The sequence below is a fragment of the Fusarium oxysporum genome, chromosome 2 (genome assembly GCF_000149955.1).
Source record: "Fusarium oxysporum f. sp. lycopersici 4287 chromosome 2, whole genome shotgun sequence".
In the NCBI taxonomy this organism is placed as follows: domain Eukaryota; kingdom Fungi; phylum Ascomycota; class Sordariomycetes; order Hypocreales; family Nectriaceae; genus Fusarium; species Fusarium oxysporum.
Genome location: NC_030987.1, coordinates 3,590,157 through 3,604,842, shown reverse-complemented (window position 1 = coordinate 3,604,842; position 14,686 = coordinate 3,590,157). Strand labels below are relative to the sequence as shown.

At 49.5% G+C, this 14,686-nt stretch overlaps 9 protein-coding genes across 19 annotated transcripts; 6 read left to right on the top strand and 3 right to left on the bottom strand.

The window, feature by feature from the left end:
• Positions 1-126: 126 nt before the first annotated feature.
• Positions 127-1,151, top strand: FOXG_19818 (uncharacterized protein; the record flags this gene model as incomplete). The annotated part of the gene is made up of 3 exons (XM_018400094.1): positions 127-374; positions 428-621; positions 676-1,151. 3 exons carry the CDS (start codon positions 127-129, stop codon positions 1,149-1,151), a joined length of 918 nt encoding a protein of 305 aa, XP_018245317.1.
• FOXG_08492 (cell cycle arrest protein BUB3) lies at positions 858-2,726 on the bottom strand. The gene is made up of 4 exons (XM_018387465.1): positions 2,464-2,726; positions 2,157-2,403; positions 2,019-2,101; positions 858-1,972 (listed from the first exon to the last, which is right to left on the bottom strand). The coding sequence occupies exons 1-4, from the start codon at positions 2,471-2,473 to the stop codon at positions 1,266-1,268; spliced, it is 1,047 nt and encodes a 348-aa protein (XP_018245316.1). The 5' UTR covers positions 2,474-2,726; the 3' UTR covers positions 858-1,265.
• FOXG_08491 (translation initiation factor 2 subunit 1) lies at positions 2,698-4,423 on the top strand. Of its 4 annotated transcripts, XM_018387461.1 has the most exons (4): positions 2,698-3,048; positions 3,099-3,261; positions 3,320-3,527; positions 3,576-4,423. In XM_018387461.1, exons 1-4 carry the CDS (start codon positions 2,968-2,970, stop codon positions 4,057-4,059), a joined length of 936 nt encoding a protein of 311 aa, XP_018245312.1. In that variant the 5' UTR covers positions 2,698-2,967; the 3' UTR covers positions 4,060-4,423. The 4 variants fall into 4 exon arrangements, with proteins under 4 accessions (XP_018245312.1, XP_018245315.1, XP_018245313.1 ...); XM_018387464.1 differs by having other exon boundaries at positions 3,099-3,527; XM_018387462.1 differs by having other exon boundaries at positions 2,698-3,261.
• A 97-nt stretch (positions 4,424-4,520) lies between these two features.
• FOXG_08490 (mitochondrial inner membrane protease subunit 2) lies at positions 4,521-5,348 on the top strand (the record flags this gene model as incomplete). Of its 2 annotated transcripts, none has more annotated exons than XM_018387460.1 (2): positions 4,521-4,877; positions 4,947-5,348. In XM_018387460.1, the coding sequence occupies 2 exons, from the start codon at positions 4,606-4,608 to the stop codon at positions 5,224-5,226; spliced, it is 552 nt and encodes a 183-aa protein (XP_018245311.1). The 2 variants fall into 2 exon arrangements, with proteins under 2 accessions (XP_018245311.1, XP_018245310.1); XM_018387459.1 differs by having other exon boundaries at positions 4,606-4,877; positions 4,938-5,226.
• Positions 5,349-5,490: 142 nt separating this feature from the next.
• Positions 5,491-7,784, top strand: FOXG_08489 (uncharacterized protein). 5 transcript variants are annotated; one of them, XM_018387454.1, is made up of 4 exons: positions 5,491-5,541; positions 5,591-6,124; positions 6,218-6,515; positions 6,569-7,784. In XM_018387454.1, exons 2-4 carry the CDS (start codon positions 5,903-5,905, stop codon positions 7,255-7,257), a joined length of 1,209 nt encoding a protein of 402 aa, XP_018245305.1. In that variant the 5' UTR covers positions 5,491-5,541; positions 5,591-5,902; the 3' UTR covers positions 7,258-7,784. The 5 variants fall into 5 exon arrangements, with proteins under 5 accessions (XP_018245305.1, XP_018245307.1, XP_018245306.1 ...); XM_018387456.1 differs by having other exon boundaries at positions 6,191-6,515; XM_018387455.1 differs by having other exon boundaries at positions 5,494-5,519.
• On the bottom strand, positions 7,629-9,303 carry FOXG_08488 (uncharacterized protein). The gene is made up of 2 exons (XM_018387453.1): positions 8,786-9,303; positions 7,629-8,739 (listed from the first exon to the last, which is right to left on the bottom strand). The coding sequence occupies exons 1-2, from the start codon at positions 9,192-9,194 to the stop codon at positions 7,880-7,882; spliced, it is 1,269 nt and encodes a 422-aa protein (XP_018245304.1). The 5' UTR covers positions 9,195-9,303; the 3' UTR covers positions 7,629-7,879.
• Positions 9,304-9,619: 316 nt separating this feature from the next.
• Positions 9,620-11,628, top strand: FOXG_08487 (uncharacterized protein). Its single transcript, XM_018387452.1, has 2 exons — positions 9,620-9,742; positions 9,790-11,628. Exons 1-2 carry the CDS (start codon positions 9,672-9,674, stop codon positions 10,325-10,327), a joined length of 609 nt encoding a protein of 202 aa, XP_018245303.1. The 5' UTR covers positions 9,620-9,671; the 3' UTR covers positions 10,328-11,628.
• FOXG_08486 (uncharacterized protein) lies at positions 10,426-11,851 on the bottom strand. Its single transcript, XM_018387451.1, has one exon. The coding sequence runs from the start codon at positions 11,554-11,556 to the stop codon at positions 10,543-10,545; it is 1,014 nt and encodes a 337-aa protein (XP_018245302.1). The 5' UTR covers positions 11,557-11,851; the 3' UTR covers positions 10,426-10,542.
• FOXG_08485 (uncharacterized protein) lies at positions 11,753-14,392 on the top strand. 3 transcript variants are annotated; one of them, XM_018387448.1, is made up of 3 exons: positions 11,753-12,400; positions 12,458-13,869; positions 13,932-14,392. In XM_018387448.1, exons 1-2 carry the CDS (start codon positions 12,179-12,181, stop codon positions 13,424-13,426), a joined length of 1,191 nt encoding a protein of 396 aa, XP_018245299.1. In that variant the 5' UTR covers positions 11,753-12,178; the 3' UTR covers positions 13,427-13,869; positions 13,932-14,392. The 3 variants fall into 3 exon arrangements, with proteins under 3 accessions (XP_018245299.1, XP_018245300.1, XP_018245301.1); XM_018387450.1 differs by having other exon boundaries at positions 11,821-12,400; positions 13,941-14,392; XM_018387449.1 differs by having other exon boundaries at positions 11,820-12,400; positions 12,458-14,392.
• Positions 14,393-14,686: the final 294 nt, after the last annotated feature.

The following is a 14,686-nucleotide window of genomic DNA, read 5'->3' as shown; positions in this document are numbered from 1 at the left end:
AGGAAAGAACTATAGGGGACAGGCCGGAGTGGCTCCTTCCTTCATTCACACCTGCAGTCGGGACGCACCTGGCATTACCACCACAAACCATAGTTCGCCTCAAAAGATTCACCAAATCACTCAAATATGTCTTTTCAAACAATTTTACCCTCTATAGAGGTGGACGACAGCCATGTTGCCGGTCATCAAGTCGAGTTAGTGACAATGCACCAAATGCTCCTTATGGACGATGAAGAGACAGAATTCAATCACGTCGCTGGGAGTAGTCGAAAGAGAAGTCGAAGTCAAAGCTCTACATCCTCCCCAAGTTTGGAAGAGCATGATGATGTCGTCAGCCCAGAATCTGTCATGGATGAGTTCACGAATGTTGAATTGTATGCCTTCGTATCACTCTTATCCTCTTCATCGGTATATTAACTCTTATGAGTATCCCAGAAACACCTATCCGTCAGCGACAGACAAGCCAGCCCCTATTTTATAGCCCGACAAGCGATGTTGAAAGCCGATTCAGTCAACTGCAGCTGCTGCCTCTTCGAACATGTCGACCAACGAAACGAAGGCGGATGGAGTCGATTCATTCTAATGGAGATGCAGAATATACCCCTAACCGACGGTTGTCAGGTAAATACAATCATGACATGCTTGCGCTTCAACAGAAAACTGACTGTCAAAAAGAAATCCAAGCGAGACGAGACAATCAGCAGCGGCATGATACTCCATCACCAACTACAACACATACGTCTGAGTTGCCTGTAGTGACAAAACTGAGGCCTGTTCCTCAAGGAGCCTCTCGTTTGATTGAGAAGAAGGGGCAATACACGATCAGAAAGGGAGTTCGAATTCGGGATTATAAACTTCCTGGGCCTTCTCCGTGGCCATGTGCTCTACCATCCAATAGCCTGGAATACCAATGCCGAGATGGATTTGATGTGAAGGAAGTATCACTTGGATATCCTCAACCAATGGTTATTCGACTACGAGAGAATGGGCACGAACCAATCACTGGAAACCACAAAGATCTGAAGCCGAGGAGCCCATCTCTTGGGACCACTGAAATCGCCCAAGATACCTATACGTGGGTGGTCAGCAGCAAAAGAACAAAGAACAAGCAGTGCAACCATTCACGACGTTATTTTGGTGCTGCTCCATGACGGGTATCTTGATGCCACTTCCTTTAGTTCGAGAATAGTACAAAATAAATCAATCGAGCCCCGCAACCACCAGAACGCCTTTTGGGATAACAAGACTGTCCAACACGTTCCCGCCTATTTGGCCCCCTTACCCTTGGCTTCGTTCTCACCAAGCTCACGGATCAATACCGATGTCTGTCCGGCACCGCTGTAGTCCTCCTGGCCAGTTTCAAAACCGGGGCAAACACCCACGGCAAGATATCTCCCGTCACTTGAGAAAGCAAGCGCAGCAACGCTGTTGGGGAATTTCTGGTACTGTTTAAGTCGTCGCTTTGCTTCTGCATCCCACAAAGCAGCAGTGCCATCGCCACCCCCTGAAGCAAATGTTCCATGAACAGGGTGGAAGGCGAGAGCATTTACGGGATAAACAATATCACCATCACCATCTGGTGCTGCTTGTCGGTGGCACTTGAAGGCGTACTTTCGAGCCTGGGACTCGGCTGTGTCCTCAAACCACTCAACTGCAACACGGCCTTCAATACTGCTAGTGGCGTAGCCGGCATCATTGGGCATGCAGGACACTGCGCGTGTCAAATATCGCAGGGATGATTCACGTTGTTGCCATGGCTGCAGGTCAGATGAGCCAGTTGCGAATAGGTCGACAATGGTCTTCAGGTCGTAGATGTTAATAACACGGCCGGCCATGGCAACCACGATCTTTGTAGGACTAGCAGCCAGCGCATGGGGCTTGCCGGGGAGGGAGACCCTTATGGGAGTGCTTGAAGGATCACTGAGGTTATGGAGGTTCAAGCTGCAATCCCAAGACGCGGAGACCAAGATCGCTGGTTTCTGTTAGTATGAGTCAATCACAGGGGTTCAACGACTCACAAAACTTTGGACTGTAGGCTATAGATCGCACCGGCGCAGCATGCTTGCTCAGCAAAGTCTTCTCACCAGTCTCCAAGTCGATTCTATTCATTGTTGTCAGCTTAACGTTTCGAGGCGTACCCATTCGCATCCACTGACTTGTTAACACACCAATCCACGCCAGCAGTAAAAGCTTCATTATCATTGGCGCCGAAGCAAACATCCAAGACTGGCGCCCGGTGTTCGTATGTGTTGACGAGAGTCGCCTCGCCAGCTCCACCTGCGATATCGTAGCAATACACCTTCTTATCCCATGATGAGACAAGGAGCTTGGTTCCAGAGGACGGCGCAAACGCGATCGCCGAGACCGCGTCGGTTGGGGGCGGTGAAAGTTCGTATTGAGTCGCTGAAAATCAATTAGCAAACATCCGCGACCTGATAGCAGGTACAGCAGTTTAGAACTTACCAGGAGCCATGGCTAAGTATGCTCTTGTCGACAGCCTTAGTGTTGATGAAGTTGTTTACCTTTGGTTCAGTCACGTGGAGAGCTACCATCATGGCAACGAAAGTCATGGGGCGGGCCACCTCAGGCGCAGCTGGCGGCATTATGCCCGAATTTTCAGGTACTGCCTCCACTGCCACTACCTACCCAATGGAACGAAAACGAATGAGCATGGGAACGAGCCACACCCCGCCACAACCCCACCATCATCAATCGAGTGCACTTGCAAAATGTCAAAATTATGACTCTTCCCCTCTACATCCACTGTTGACGTGACGATTTACGACTTGATCGCGCGAGAATCACTACCGATACTATCGCAGGAATAGCTTATTAAAATTAGACTTTTGGCTCTTTTTGAAAGCCCGACTTGCGATCGTTCGTGCGACGGCACTCGGCATCGATAAACCCCCACCTTATTCTATAGAACCCGACCGAACCCTCTGAATCCTCAAAAACACCGTCAAGATGGCTCAAAATCAACATTGCCGTTTTTACGAGGAGAAGTACCCGGAGATCGATAGCTTCGTCATGGTCAATGTCAAGCAGGTCAGTAGCAACCTGATCTGTCCGAAAGAACTGCCTCTGACCAATTTCAGATCGCCGAAATGGGTGCCTACGTTAAGCTTCTAGAGTACGACAACATTGACGGCATGATCCTGCTCTCCGAGCTTTCGCGAAGACGTATTCGAAGTATCCAGAAGCTCATCCGGGTTGGTCGCAACGAGGTCGTCGTGGTGCTCCGTGTCGACAAGGAGAAGGGTTAGCATCAAATCAACGTCAGGCTGAACTTTGGGCATGGAAATTGATTTTTGGACAGGTTACATCGATCTTTCCAAGCGACGAGTCTCTCCAGAGGATATCGTTAAGTGCGAGGAGCGATACAACAAGAGCAAGATGGTCCACTCTATCATGGTGCATCTCGCCGAGAAGACCAAGCTCGATATCGAGAGCCTCTATGAGGCCATTGCTTGGCCCCTAAACAAGCGATACGGACATGCCATCGACGCTTTCAAGCTTTCCATCACGTCAGTTGCTCTTTCCAAAGTCGGACCACATGCACTAACCTTGAGAAGGAACCCCGAGGTCTGGAACGATATTACCTTCCCCAACGAGGTGGCCAAGGAGGAGCTCAAGTCATACATCGGAAAGCGTCTTACTCCCCAGCCCACCAAGATCCGAGCCGATATCGAGGTCACTTGCTTCGGATACGAGGGAATCGACGCCGTCAAGACTGCTCTCCGCACAGCCGAGGCCCACAGCACCGATGACACCCAAGTCAAGGTCAAGCTCGTGTCTCCGCCTCTCTACGTTCTTACATGCTCGACCTTGGACAAGAACGTTGGTATTACTTGCTTGGGAGAGGCCATCGTCGATGTCCGAAAGAGCATCGAGGGTGCCGGTGGTAACTTGACAGTCAAGATGGAGCCCAAGGCCGTCACCGAGAGCGATGACGCTGAGCTTCAAGCATTGATGGAGAAGCGTGAGCGCGAGAACGCCGAGGTCAGCGGTGACGAGAGCATGAGCGACAGCGACGAAAACATCCCTGAGACCATCTAGGTCATGGACAGACGAAGAGTCTCCAGGTCAGGATGAGTCGGCAAGACTGTTAGAGCCATGCCAAAGTAGCCCGCGCACGAGCGGGTTGTTGGACACGGAAAAGGGTGTAATAGAGGGCGTCTGGGAGGCTGAAAGGAAGCATGTATCCCGGAGCGCAAAGCATCACTAAAAGTCCAGACTTTCATGTAGTTCTTCCGATGGTAGGAAGTGGCGTCTGAAACGGCGTTGATAACGAACAGTTCTTTGATTACTTGAGACACCGTCTTTTCATTGTGATTAGTGTGTGTGTTTTCGGCTTGTTTTCAGTGGGACATAACTTAGATGATGTTTCTTTAGAGTTATGTTTCTGAAGTTTCATGTTTAATACTCCCTGTCTCGTGTATGGCGGGATGTCGGAACTAGCCGATAAAAGCTTAGACTCAGGTGTAGAATTTCTATACTTGGACTCACAGTCAGTGATAGTCCCACCACAACGCTCAATCTCACAGCAACGGGAATGTTATCGTCTAACAACACTCATTTTGAATAATAGTTAGAGCTTTTGCAATGGCTCTCGGCTCAGTGTGGGCACGTCTGAGAGGCAACGGCCAACCCAGCTTGGCCAGGTCAACAGCTCTAAGACTCTTTGGATTCGCAACATGGATCCCAGTCATCGCCATGTTCAACCTGCACGTCGCAGAACTGACTTTTGTCGACGGCGCATCTATGTATCCGTTAATCAACGACGATAAAGACTCAACGTTGCGACGAGATGTGATTCTCAACTGGAAGTGGTCTCCTCAAGAGAATCTAGAGAGGGGCATGGTTGTGACATTACGGTACGAGCAGACCTTTCTCAAAGCCTGGAAATAAGCAATTGATGAGAATTAACATGAAAGTTACAAAAGGAGCCCGCTACATCCCGAGACAATCGCAGTCAAGCGCGTAGTGGCGCTAGAGAACGATGTGATCAAGACAAAAGCGCCTCATCCTCTGCCGACAGTGAGAGTTCCGCAGGGGCACGTGTGGGTTGAGGGTGATGGACCACCTGGATCAAGTCTGGATAGCAATACGTATGGACCGGTATCTAGGCAGTTGATTACAGGGCGGGTTACTCATATTGTGTTTCCCTTTCGCAAGTTTGGAGCTCTTCCATGGCGGGATCATCAGAGGCCATTGATGGAGTAGGAAATGAGATGTATTATATGTACCAAAACTCATGAAGACATGTATAGACCTTATGATCAACTCAACCTTAACTACGACTAGATTCTCCATTTGAACAGTAAGGTAGCCAGCCATACGTCAGGCTTTATTCATGAGACAATCAACTCATATGATCTCACTATGGATTACGCGGGCAGAAGTGGCGTATGATGAGGTGAGATAAGATAACAGACCGAAAGCCCGTTCGGTCATTTCAAGAAATTCTTTCATCGGGCATTCTTCCATTGACGTAGTTAGCGTGCTCTCAACCTAAGGTAAAGTGCGCTGTAAACCCAGGTGCGGTCCCTGATCGGCCACTAAGAAACCGCTGACCAGAGTCAACTAGAGCCGCAATTCGCGATTAGTTAACCCAGTAAAAGGCCAAGACCAGGTTCCTTCATCAAAATTCTCAAAAACGACATCGCCCAGACTCTCGGCTCTTATCTATTCTTTGCGACCCTGCGACGCCCGCCCACTCGCCATCGACGAAACATCGCGACAGAGCGATCCCTCTTTAATATTTACCCTTCTCTCTTTCTTGGGGATCCTCTTGTCTTCCTTTTTTTTTTTTGCTTCCGAAGTCTTCCGCCTTGGGCCGTCACCGACTCGCTCAACTGTTTCCTCCGATCCGAGTTCGATTTCTTGTTTAACCCAGATTATGCCTTTGGGTCTTCAACAACAAGATTCTGACCTCGTCTTCGCTCAATCGACGACGACGAACGACGGATCGACAACTGCGGCGAGCGATTTTGCGCCATCCCCCGAGCATCGTCATGCTGCTTGGACGGGTCGTCGCTCGGAAAGTAGTAGAAGCAAGGCCAGTGACCAGAACATGACCGCACAAGATGTCGAGGCCGAGGGGCGACCGCCGTATCTTCATGTATGTTACAGACTACCAGGGCGCTATTATTGCATCGCTAAGCGTTTTCAACCTATTCGTTTCCAGGTGCGCTAACATGGGACCCCACGACAGGCCATGATCGCAGGTGGTATTGGAGGATCTACAGGCGATCTACTCATGCACTCACTCGACACTGTTAAGACAAGACAACAGGGAGACCCTCACGTTCCTTCAAAATACACATCGCTAGGACAATCCTATTACACGATATGGAGACAGGAGGGTATAAGACGGGGTCTCTATGGTGGATGGGTTCCTGCGCTTGGAGGTTCATTCCCAGGAACGGTCATGTTCTTCGGCACATATGAATGGAGCAAGCGATTCTTGATAGATCACGGCGTGCAACAGCATATTTCATATCTCTCAGCAGGTACGGCACCCGAATGAGATTCAGCAGCAGTACAAACACTAACAAACTCATAGGTTTCCTTGGAGATCTTGCAGCATCTATTGTCTACGTACCTTCAGAAGTTCTCAAGACACGACTCCAGCTTCAAGGCCGCTACAACAACCCCCATTTCACATCTGGCTACAACTACCGCGGTACTGTCGACGCTGCTCGAACCATCGTGCGCGCGGAAGGCGCCTCCGCCTTGTTCTACGGTTACAAGGCCACTCTCTACCGTGATCTGCCCTTCTCAGCACTGCAGTTCATGTTCTGGGAACAGTTCACCACTTGGGCTCGCAAATACAAGCAGAGCCGCGACATCGGAGTTTCCCTAGAGCTTCTTACCGGTGCCGCAGCTGGTGGTCTCGCCGGTGTTATTACCTGTCCCCTCGACGTTGTCAAGACACGACTTCAGACTCAAGTCAACACACCAACAGAGTCCCGACATCCCAAAGACCATCATGCCAACTCACAAGTTCGACACATTTCCACCTCTTCTCCCAGCACACATCGGCCACGACCTGGCGCCATTGCTCTCGAAACCTCCTCCGTCTTCACCGGCCTACGGGTCATCTACCGCACAGAGGGTGTCGCAGGATGGTTCCGCGGTGTCGGACCCCGAGGAGTATGGACATTCATCCAAAGTGGCTGCATGCTGTTCTTGTACCAGCGACTCCTCCGACAGCTTGAGGTTCTGATGCCCGTCGAACGGGAAGAAATGTAAAAATCTCCACACATACACATACACATACACATACACATACACATACACCCTGTTCTCACCTTGTCGTTAACTGCCTTACTTGCTATGATTTTAAAACCATTTATTCACGCGCAGTCGCAAAAAAGTTTCCTCCCCGCTTTACCCCTCACCCTGTGTAACTCACGCATTAGAGAAGCGGACTCTATGAGATGAATCGCAATGGACATTTATGTACAGATAGAAAGAGATGTTTGGGGCTGCGGACGGCCGTCATTGTTGGGCGTTGGGAATAGAAGGGAATGACTGATAAGATATATCAGGACATGAATAGAGATGAGAGCATGAAGCATAGAAGCTCTCGATTGACTTTACAATTATGACTTTTCAATAAGGGCACAGTGCTTAATGACTGGTTCAACGACTCAAGAAATTCTCCGATAGGGAAGATGGCGTTGAGGACTTGATAATTGGTACATGAAAACCTCTTGATAACAACAACGAAACTCCGAGTCAACACTCCTTTGTAAAATCGGGGGTATAAAACACAACTTCAAAGCGCACTAGCAACAAACAGTAGTGAAATATGAACTCTGGTATTCCTTTCCTCACAATAATCATAATAATCGTTCAAATATCTTTCAAATCAAGCATCCGGATCACTATCCTCCACGCAAGGCAGCTCCTCAAAGTCGGATGCACGAGTCCGTAACTCATCACGAGCAAGGCACACCGCAATGGCGATGGTTAGAGCATTCCAGATCCCCTGATGTTCATCTTGGAAATCGACTTGGACCTGGAAACTGACATATGCATCGGATCCTTTGGAGGAATCGGCTGTGAGAACAAGAACCGAGGTGTTGAGAATGAAGAGACCGTATACCACGGGAGGGTGGCGACGGTAGGTGTGTCGAGGAGGAGTCTGGGGTTCTTGGGGTAGAGAGGGCGATGGGGACTGTGAAGGGTATGATTTCCTCGAAAGCGTCGTTGTCTTGGGGAGTACTCTTGCCGAGATGCCGGGGCTCTTAAGTCCAGGTTCGATCTTGACAGCGACTTCATGGGTTTCGGTGGTTGGAAATATGTTTCCAACTCGAGGATGTGAGCCAAGTCGGCTCTTAGCAGGCGTTAGCCACCCCCCAAACGATGTCAGCCCATCCTCCAGCTCAAGTTTGATTTTCGGGGACGCGAATACACTGGGTTTGATAACATCCCAGAACTGAGGGCTTCTATCCTCTCGGAGAAACTCGCGCTGAAGCTTTGCGAGAGCTCTCATACGGTTCTGGATGTGCTCGGTGATCTCATTTTCTGGCATTGTCGTATCTACCACTTCGGTCAGGATATTCGGAACAATGCGCAAATGCAGGTAATCGCCGTCCTGTGCTGCCCAGCTCAGATACTTGTCGAGTTCTCGTTTGATGAGCTGCGGCACCTTTCTCCGAAGGCCACTCTGAATGCTCGTCCTTGTCTTTGCTGTGAGGTCCATGAGACGAATAAGGGCGGTTGTTGCTATAAAGAGTGAGCAAAATACTCCATAATATTAGGACAAACATACCTCGAAAGTCCTTTGAGTGAGCATAGATGATAGGAGGAAAATCATCCGAAGTCTGGAAGACGATATCTGAGATGGGCACTCCTCGTAGATCAACATCCCAGGTTGTAGGAAGCATGGGTAGATCCTGTCGCATATACAATATCTCAAAGAGTCGCTCTTCAGCAGGAGCCCAGCTACTGGCACCAGGATATCGCTCCTTTTCCAACTTCATCAAGTCTTCCATGCTGTTAGTACAAGGAACTTCGTCATCATCTTCTTCATCGATGGTTAGGAAGCTGAGCTGAACATCTTCATCATAGCTCGTGGGACTCGACATCTTGCGAGCGTCTGCATCATAGTTGAGTCTCTTACGAGGTGAGGCCCGAGTCATCGGACTCAAAGAACGCTTTGATTTGGTGTGTTGTTGCATTTTGGGTGTTTATGGGGCATGAGGGCGGCTCTGAATATCAATGTTCTTGTTGTTTTGTTTTTGTTGTGGAGAGAAAGAATAGGCTTTGTTTTGTGTTGGTGAGAAGGAGTAATTGTTGCGCTGCGAGTACCCACGAGACAGTTGAGTTGGGGAGATGTCACTTCCGCCCAAGCCAATGATTTTCGCTTGATTTGCTATAATACGTAGCTAGGAAGATACTAGAAGTGCTAAAGTAGCCTCTTTTAGTGTTAAATAATTAATATTTTACTCCAGTCACGAATATGACCTTGTGAAGTGAAATGAGAATTATCTTCTTACACTGCTGGATGCGGGGTGTGCACCTATAACATCTCCAATCCCCGCACCCCTCTCGGAAGTTCAGTTTCGCCGTAGAAGCCAATCAGAGCCAGTCATCGAATTTCTTCACATCCCAAATCAACTGTCGCCGACCACTTTTGAAAGGGCAAAACGACGACCATGGCCGAGGTAGCAAAGACTGTTGCTCGCCAATTTCCCAGCTTCAAGCTGGGCCAGAAGCAGGTTTTTCTGTAAGTACCTTTGATCCATCTCTACCTAACAATTCTGACATCTCCAGGCCAAACCATGTAATCACCTTTCTTCGAAAAGATCACCTCCCACCAAACGAGGCCACTTTCCAGGTACCTCTACGATTCACAAAGTTCGATCTCCGAGATTACCTCTGGAACCTATACAATGTCGAGGTCACAAAGGTCCGATCATACGTCAAGCAGCAACCTCTAACCCAGCGCAACTCCCACTCGCGCTCGTGGTACCGCCCCAAACCCCTCAAGGTTATGACTGTCGAATTGGCAAAGCCCTTCCAATGGCCCGAACTTCCCGAGGACAAAACACCCTGGAGCAACCAATTGTTCCAGATGCGCGAGGATATGTTGGAGAAGCGAAACCAGGAGCATATTGCCCAACAGCGATTCGAGATTCCTCTCAAGAGCAAACAGCTCCCGTCGAAGGAGAGACAAGAGTTAGCCAAGTTGGCACAAAAGCTGTTATCGGGAGAGGAGAAGTGGACCAACGATGTTATTCTGGATCCTAAATGGGAGAAGATACTAGGCAAGGAGGAAGCAGAGGTTAAGAAGGACGCAAACGAAGCTTAAACGACTACGAAAGGCGAATTACGACTTGAAACTGCAGGACACTGCTAATGAAAGAGGCGGCAATTCTATGAGGAGCCACAGATGATGGACCTCTGTAGGATGGCGGGCATCACAACTGTACATTATTGTAACTAGTCTTGGATGGGCAATGCATGAAGGCGGGTTAAAGACTATGAGCGCAAATATAGACGCTGAAAACTCGTATCTTGTTTGTTTCATTGTTCTATGTCGTGCCAGTGCTCGGGCTGCTGGAAGCGTAAGAGTTCGTCTCCCCAAGCCCACCACCCAGCAGTCAAGTTACGAGCAAAGATCTCGAGGCCAAGACATTCTTTGCCAAGGACATCTTGAAAAAGACCGCGAAGATTGGGCTTTCGTGAGTGGACATCAGGGACCGCCACGATGACTTTGGACTCAAGAGCATCTGGCTTCTTGCTGCCGAAGCGCTTCGCTATGATGAGCTTTTCCCATGGCTTTCTCCATGTTGACTCAACGTCGTAGAGCGGTTCACCTGACGCAGCAACCTTGAGCCACGTCCATTCAGTCACAACCTCGAGACCCCAGGCAGCAAATAGCCCTGTTGAAGAAGTCAAAAAGTCGTGGATACTGTGCTTATTAGTGACCCAGACGGCAACGAGTCCATCTGGTGTAAGGTGAGAAGCTAGAGGAATTTGTAGCAAGAGATTGCGCATCTCCTTGAGATTTGGTACAGTAGCATACTTGTCTGTCTTTCTCCTGGCAGATCGGTTTGGCCAAGGAGGATCTAATACAATAAGATCAAACTTGGGGGCTGACATGTGAAAAGAATCACGCATAGCCTCAATAGAGCCATTCAGAAATTCGGCTTTGTCTGGTATCAAGGGCGGCAGAGCGGATACTGACGGTGGTTGTTGTTGTGGCTGAACAAACCGGCCCCGATGGAAAGGTCCAGAATATGAGTATGTGCTGGCAAGGTCCTGTAAGGCGCTGCTGACCGTTTCAGTGGTCATGAGCTCAGCCAACTGCGCGCCAGGAGACGCAGTCGCAAATGCCGAGTGATCGCCTCCTCCATGCCGGGGCTCCGGGGTCGGATACGGAGTTGCGGGGGGCTCTGCGGAGACGATGCGGCGGCGGGGGATCTGAGACGGGAGAACCTGGCTCTCTTCTAGAGACGTGGGGATGTCTAGAACAACGAGGCTCTTGTCCGGACTCTCAAAGAGAACAGATGAGATTCTGTGGCTGTTGGCCTCCATAGCTGACTCGGATGACTATTCTTCCACCTGGGACTGGCTTTGCTTAACCCGCGGTTGAAAGAATAAATTCGCGGCGAAGGTCGGCAAACCTCGGCTCGGTTATTGATCACCGGGACCGTTAAGCCTCGCTATGCCCTGCCCTGTGAATCTGCTGAGAAACGACAAGTTTTCAGTGGATTATCAGCGCATTAACCCACTGAAGTGACAAGTCTTGAACCCCTGATGGCCCAATTCCTCTATTTTTCTAGGGTTCTGGGGGATCTCCATTTCCGCGTGCGTGATCACCTTGGCTAGGTCATTCACTTGTAAAAAACTTGTGGGTAGCCTGTATTCGCCCACTGAGCGTCGGTTTAATGACGTCCAAGCCGCCTCTGACCGGGGAAATTCTGCCGCGCCGCATGCCGGTATCATCTCCAAAGTCCTCCCCATATCCGAACTTCTTCATCCTCCCCGCAAAACCTGTTTCTACTCCTCCAACTTTTTGACAAGATACCACCGAATTACCTCAGTCGCGTTGGCTTCGAATACCGATCCCCATTCGACTCTGCCACGGCATGTCGCGCCCGTAGGCCTCGAATCCGTTCAACAAGGTCAGGCACGTGCTTCTGCGAGCCTCGGGGCCATGTCCTCTGCCGACGCTGCTCAAATGGAGCATGCCTCAATGGCCGATGTTGCGCGCAATAGAAATATTCAGAGCCATGCCTCTTCTCATACCCTCAGCAAGTCGCCAAAGGAGCCTGCTGTGTGTCCTACCGACCAGGAAGCGGTAGCACCAAAGGCACAAATGAATAGCTTGGAATATGTCTGGAAATCTGGAGTTGCTGGAGGTTTGGCTGGCTGCGCTGTAAGTTATTGGAGTTGAAAAGAAAGTCCTGCGAAAGATTCTGACTGTTTGAAATAGGGCAAAACTGTCGTTGCACCATTGGATCGAGTAAAAATTCTCTTCCAGGCCAGCAATCCACGATTCGCAAAATATACAGGATCATGGGTTGGTGTCGCAAGCGCCATGAAGGACATCCATAGATATGAAGGCATCACTGGACTTTATCGTGGACACTCAGCCACTTTACTACGAATCTTTCCTTACGCCGGTATTAAATTTCTCGCATACGAACAAATCCGAGCCATTATTATACCCGATAAACATCATGAGACACCAATGAGAAGACTACTCAGTGGAAGTTTGGCTGGTGTCACTTCCGTCTTTTTCACATATCCTTTAGAAGTTATGAGAGTACGACTTGCTTTCGAGACTAAGCGTGATGGTCACTCTTCTTTGTCATCAATATGTCGTCAGATTTACAACGAGCAACCCGTTCAGAAAACAACGACAACTCGATTACCTAATGCTCCCGCGACAGTGACTGCTGCAGCAGAGGCAACAGCAGCGACAGTTGGAGCCATTGCTCCTCAAACAGGACTTATCAACTTTTACCGAGGTTTCGCTCCCACTGTCATGGGCATGCTTCCATATGCGGGCATGTCTTTCTTAACTCACGATACTGTTGGTGATATCCTCCGATCGCCGCGTTTTGCGAAGCACACGACACTACCGAAGAAGGCAAACCACCCTGAAGGAAAGCCAGCGCCTTTACGATCATGGGCAGAGCTTACTGCTGGTGGAATCGCCGGTTTGATCTCTCAAACGGCGTCATACCCTCTTGAAGTGATTCGACGACGAATGCAAGTTGGCGGTGCCGTTGGTGACGGTCGTCGACTGAGGATAGGAGAAACCGCTGGTATGATCTTCCGAGAGAGGGGCATTCCTGGTTTCTTTGTTGGCCTCACTATTGGATACGTCAAGGTGTTCCCAATGGCAGCGGTCGCATTCTACACGTATGAGCGCATGAAGCTTGTCTTTGGCATATAGATGTATTTGAGTCCTGCAGGACTATTGGAGGTTAGGATTGATTTGGCGTTGACGGAGTCATTGCGCGGAATGGAAGCGGAACTGCACACATCTTTTGGGACAGGTCTTTGATGAAGTCGAATAGGGGCATACGGCTAGGTGTACATACAACAAGAAGTACAATACTTTGTGGCTTTATCAACAAGGTTTTCACGTGTGGACCAATGTCTATTCCCGTTCAATATCCGAGAATAAAGGCTCTTTTGCTGTTTCATGGCGGTGCCTTTGCCACGCGCTATAAGATGAGGCGGCGGCCTCCGTGGTATCTTTGTGGTGTAATTCGTCCTGAAAAGCGCCCCTTTTCTCAGACTCTTACTAGATCTGGGAACCCGACGCCCTTTGCGTGGGATGTCGTCGTATTACTCATCTAGCTAGAAGTTCACCAGACCAAACAGCCGGGGCGAGTAAGTGATCTGCACGAACTGGCTTAACGCCGTTGAGCAAGCTAACGCATATCCCGGGTAAGGGATCGCAGTTTGCGGTTATAGCTCGCCCGCACGTGCCAGGCTTCCACGGACTTTCGATGTCATATTCTGGCTGTGCGGCCTCGAGATGGATGGGGCGTGAAGGGTAGCCGTGGCGCCAAAGTGCTGGTGTTTGGCTGGATGCGGACTAGAAATCGTGGGTGGGCGACGGCTTCTAGAAGTTGGGGTTAGATCGATGAGAAGTATATGTACTTATGAGTGAGTTGGGCATGGGGGTTTTAAGTAAGTTATCCGTCGATGGTTAGTGGTTGTGATCCCTGGATTTTAGAGGATTTGTGCTCAGACGTAGGAGACTGGGGTTAAGTACGAGAAGGTGGAGGTGAGCTATGAATTGACAAGTCTAGACGGTATCGTCAATCTGATGGACCTTTTCTTCATACCTCTCCAGAGAACGAAACACTGCTTTATGTGCTCCATGACGTGCCTCACATGCAAGTTCTCTAGCTGCATCTCCGTGGTGTTGTGGCTATACCGGCAGTTGAAACAGAGTTACAAGTTACTCAAGAGAAACATGACAACTTACCAATTAAAACATCTCCATGCACAGTAAGCACGCCAAACATGCATAGACGAATTGCCACGCAGTAGGTGACATTCAATACTACAGTCACATGAAATGCTGTTCAATAGCGTTCTGGCTAGCAATACTCCCCGAGTAATTTACCCTAGGGCAGTCGAGTAGTCGAGTCAAGTCCGGGTATGACGGTAATAACGGATCAACGTCAACACCACCAGG

Bases quoted from the DNA above. Each gene is read 5' to 3' on its own strand.
- FOXG_08492 (XM_018387465.1), bottom strand. The intron at 2,102-2,156 runs GTCAGTGGATGC...AACAATGAATAG, and splicing joins GTGGATTGGTGTGTTAACAA to AATCGACTTGGAGACTGGTG. The intron at 1,973-2,018 runs GTGAGTCGTTGA...AACAGAAACCAG, and splicing joins AGCCTACAGTCCAAAGTTTT to CGATCTTGGTCTCCGCGTCT.
- FOXG_08491 (XM_018387461.1), top strand. From the start codon at position 2,968: ATGGCTCAAAATCAACATTGCCGTTTTTACGAGGAGAAGTACCCGGAG. The intron at 3,262-3,319 runs GTTAGCATCAAA...ATTTTTGGACAG, and splicing joins CCGTGTCGACAAGGAGAAGG to GTTACATCGATCTTTCCAAG. The intron at 3,528-3,575 runs GTCAGTTGCTCT...AACCTTGAGAAG, and splicing joins GCTTTCAAGCTTTCCATCAC to GAACCCCGAGGTCTGGAACG.
- FOXG_08489 (XM_018387454.1), top strand. From the start codon at position 5,903: ATGCCTTTGGGTCTTCAACAACAAGATTCTGACCTCGTCTTCGCTCAA. The intron at 6,125-6,217 runs GTATGTTACAGA...ACCCCACGACAG, and splicing joins GGCGACCGCCGTATCTTCAT to GCCATGATCGCAGGTGGTAT. The intron at 6,516-6,568 runs GTACGGCACCCG...ACAAACTCATAG, and splicing joins TATTTCATATCTCTCAGCAG to GTTTCCTTGGAGATCTTGCA.
- FOXG_08488 (XM_018387453.1), bottom strand. From the start codon at position 9,194: ATGCAACAACACACCAAATCAAAGCGTTCTTTGAGTCCGATGACTCGG. The intron at 8,740-8,785 runs GTATGTTTGTCC...CACTCTTTATAG, and splicing joins TCACTCAAAGGACTTTCGAG to CAACAACCGCCCTTATTCGT.
- FOXG_08487 (XM_018387452.1), top strand. From the start codon at position 9,672: ATGGCCGAGGTAGCAAAGACTGTTGCTCGCCAATTTCCCAGCTTCAAG. The intron at 9,743-9,789 runs GTAAGTACCTTT...TGACATCTCCAG, and splicing joins GGCCAGAAGCAGGTTTTTCT to GCCAAACCATGTAATCACCT.
- FOXG_08486 (XM_018387451.1), bottom strand. From the start codon at position 11,556: ATGGAGGCCAACAGCCACAGAATCTCATCTGTTCTCTTTGAGAGTCCG.
- FOXG_08485 (XM_018387448.1), top strand. From the start codon at position 12,179: ATGTCCTCTGCCGACGCTGCTCAAATGGAGCATGCCTCAATGGCCGAT. The intron at 12,401-12,457 runs GTAAGTTATTGG...TGTTTGAAATAG, and splicing joins GAGGTTTGGCTGGCTGCGCT to GGCAAAACTGTCGTTGCACC.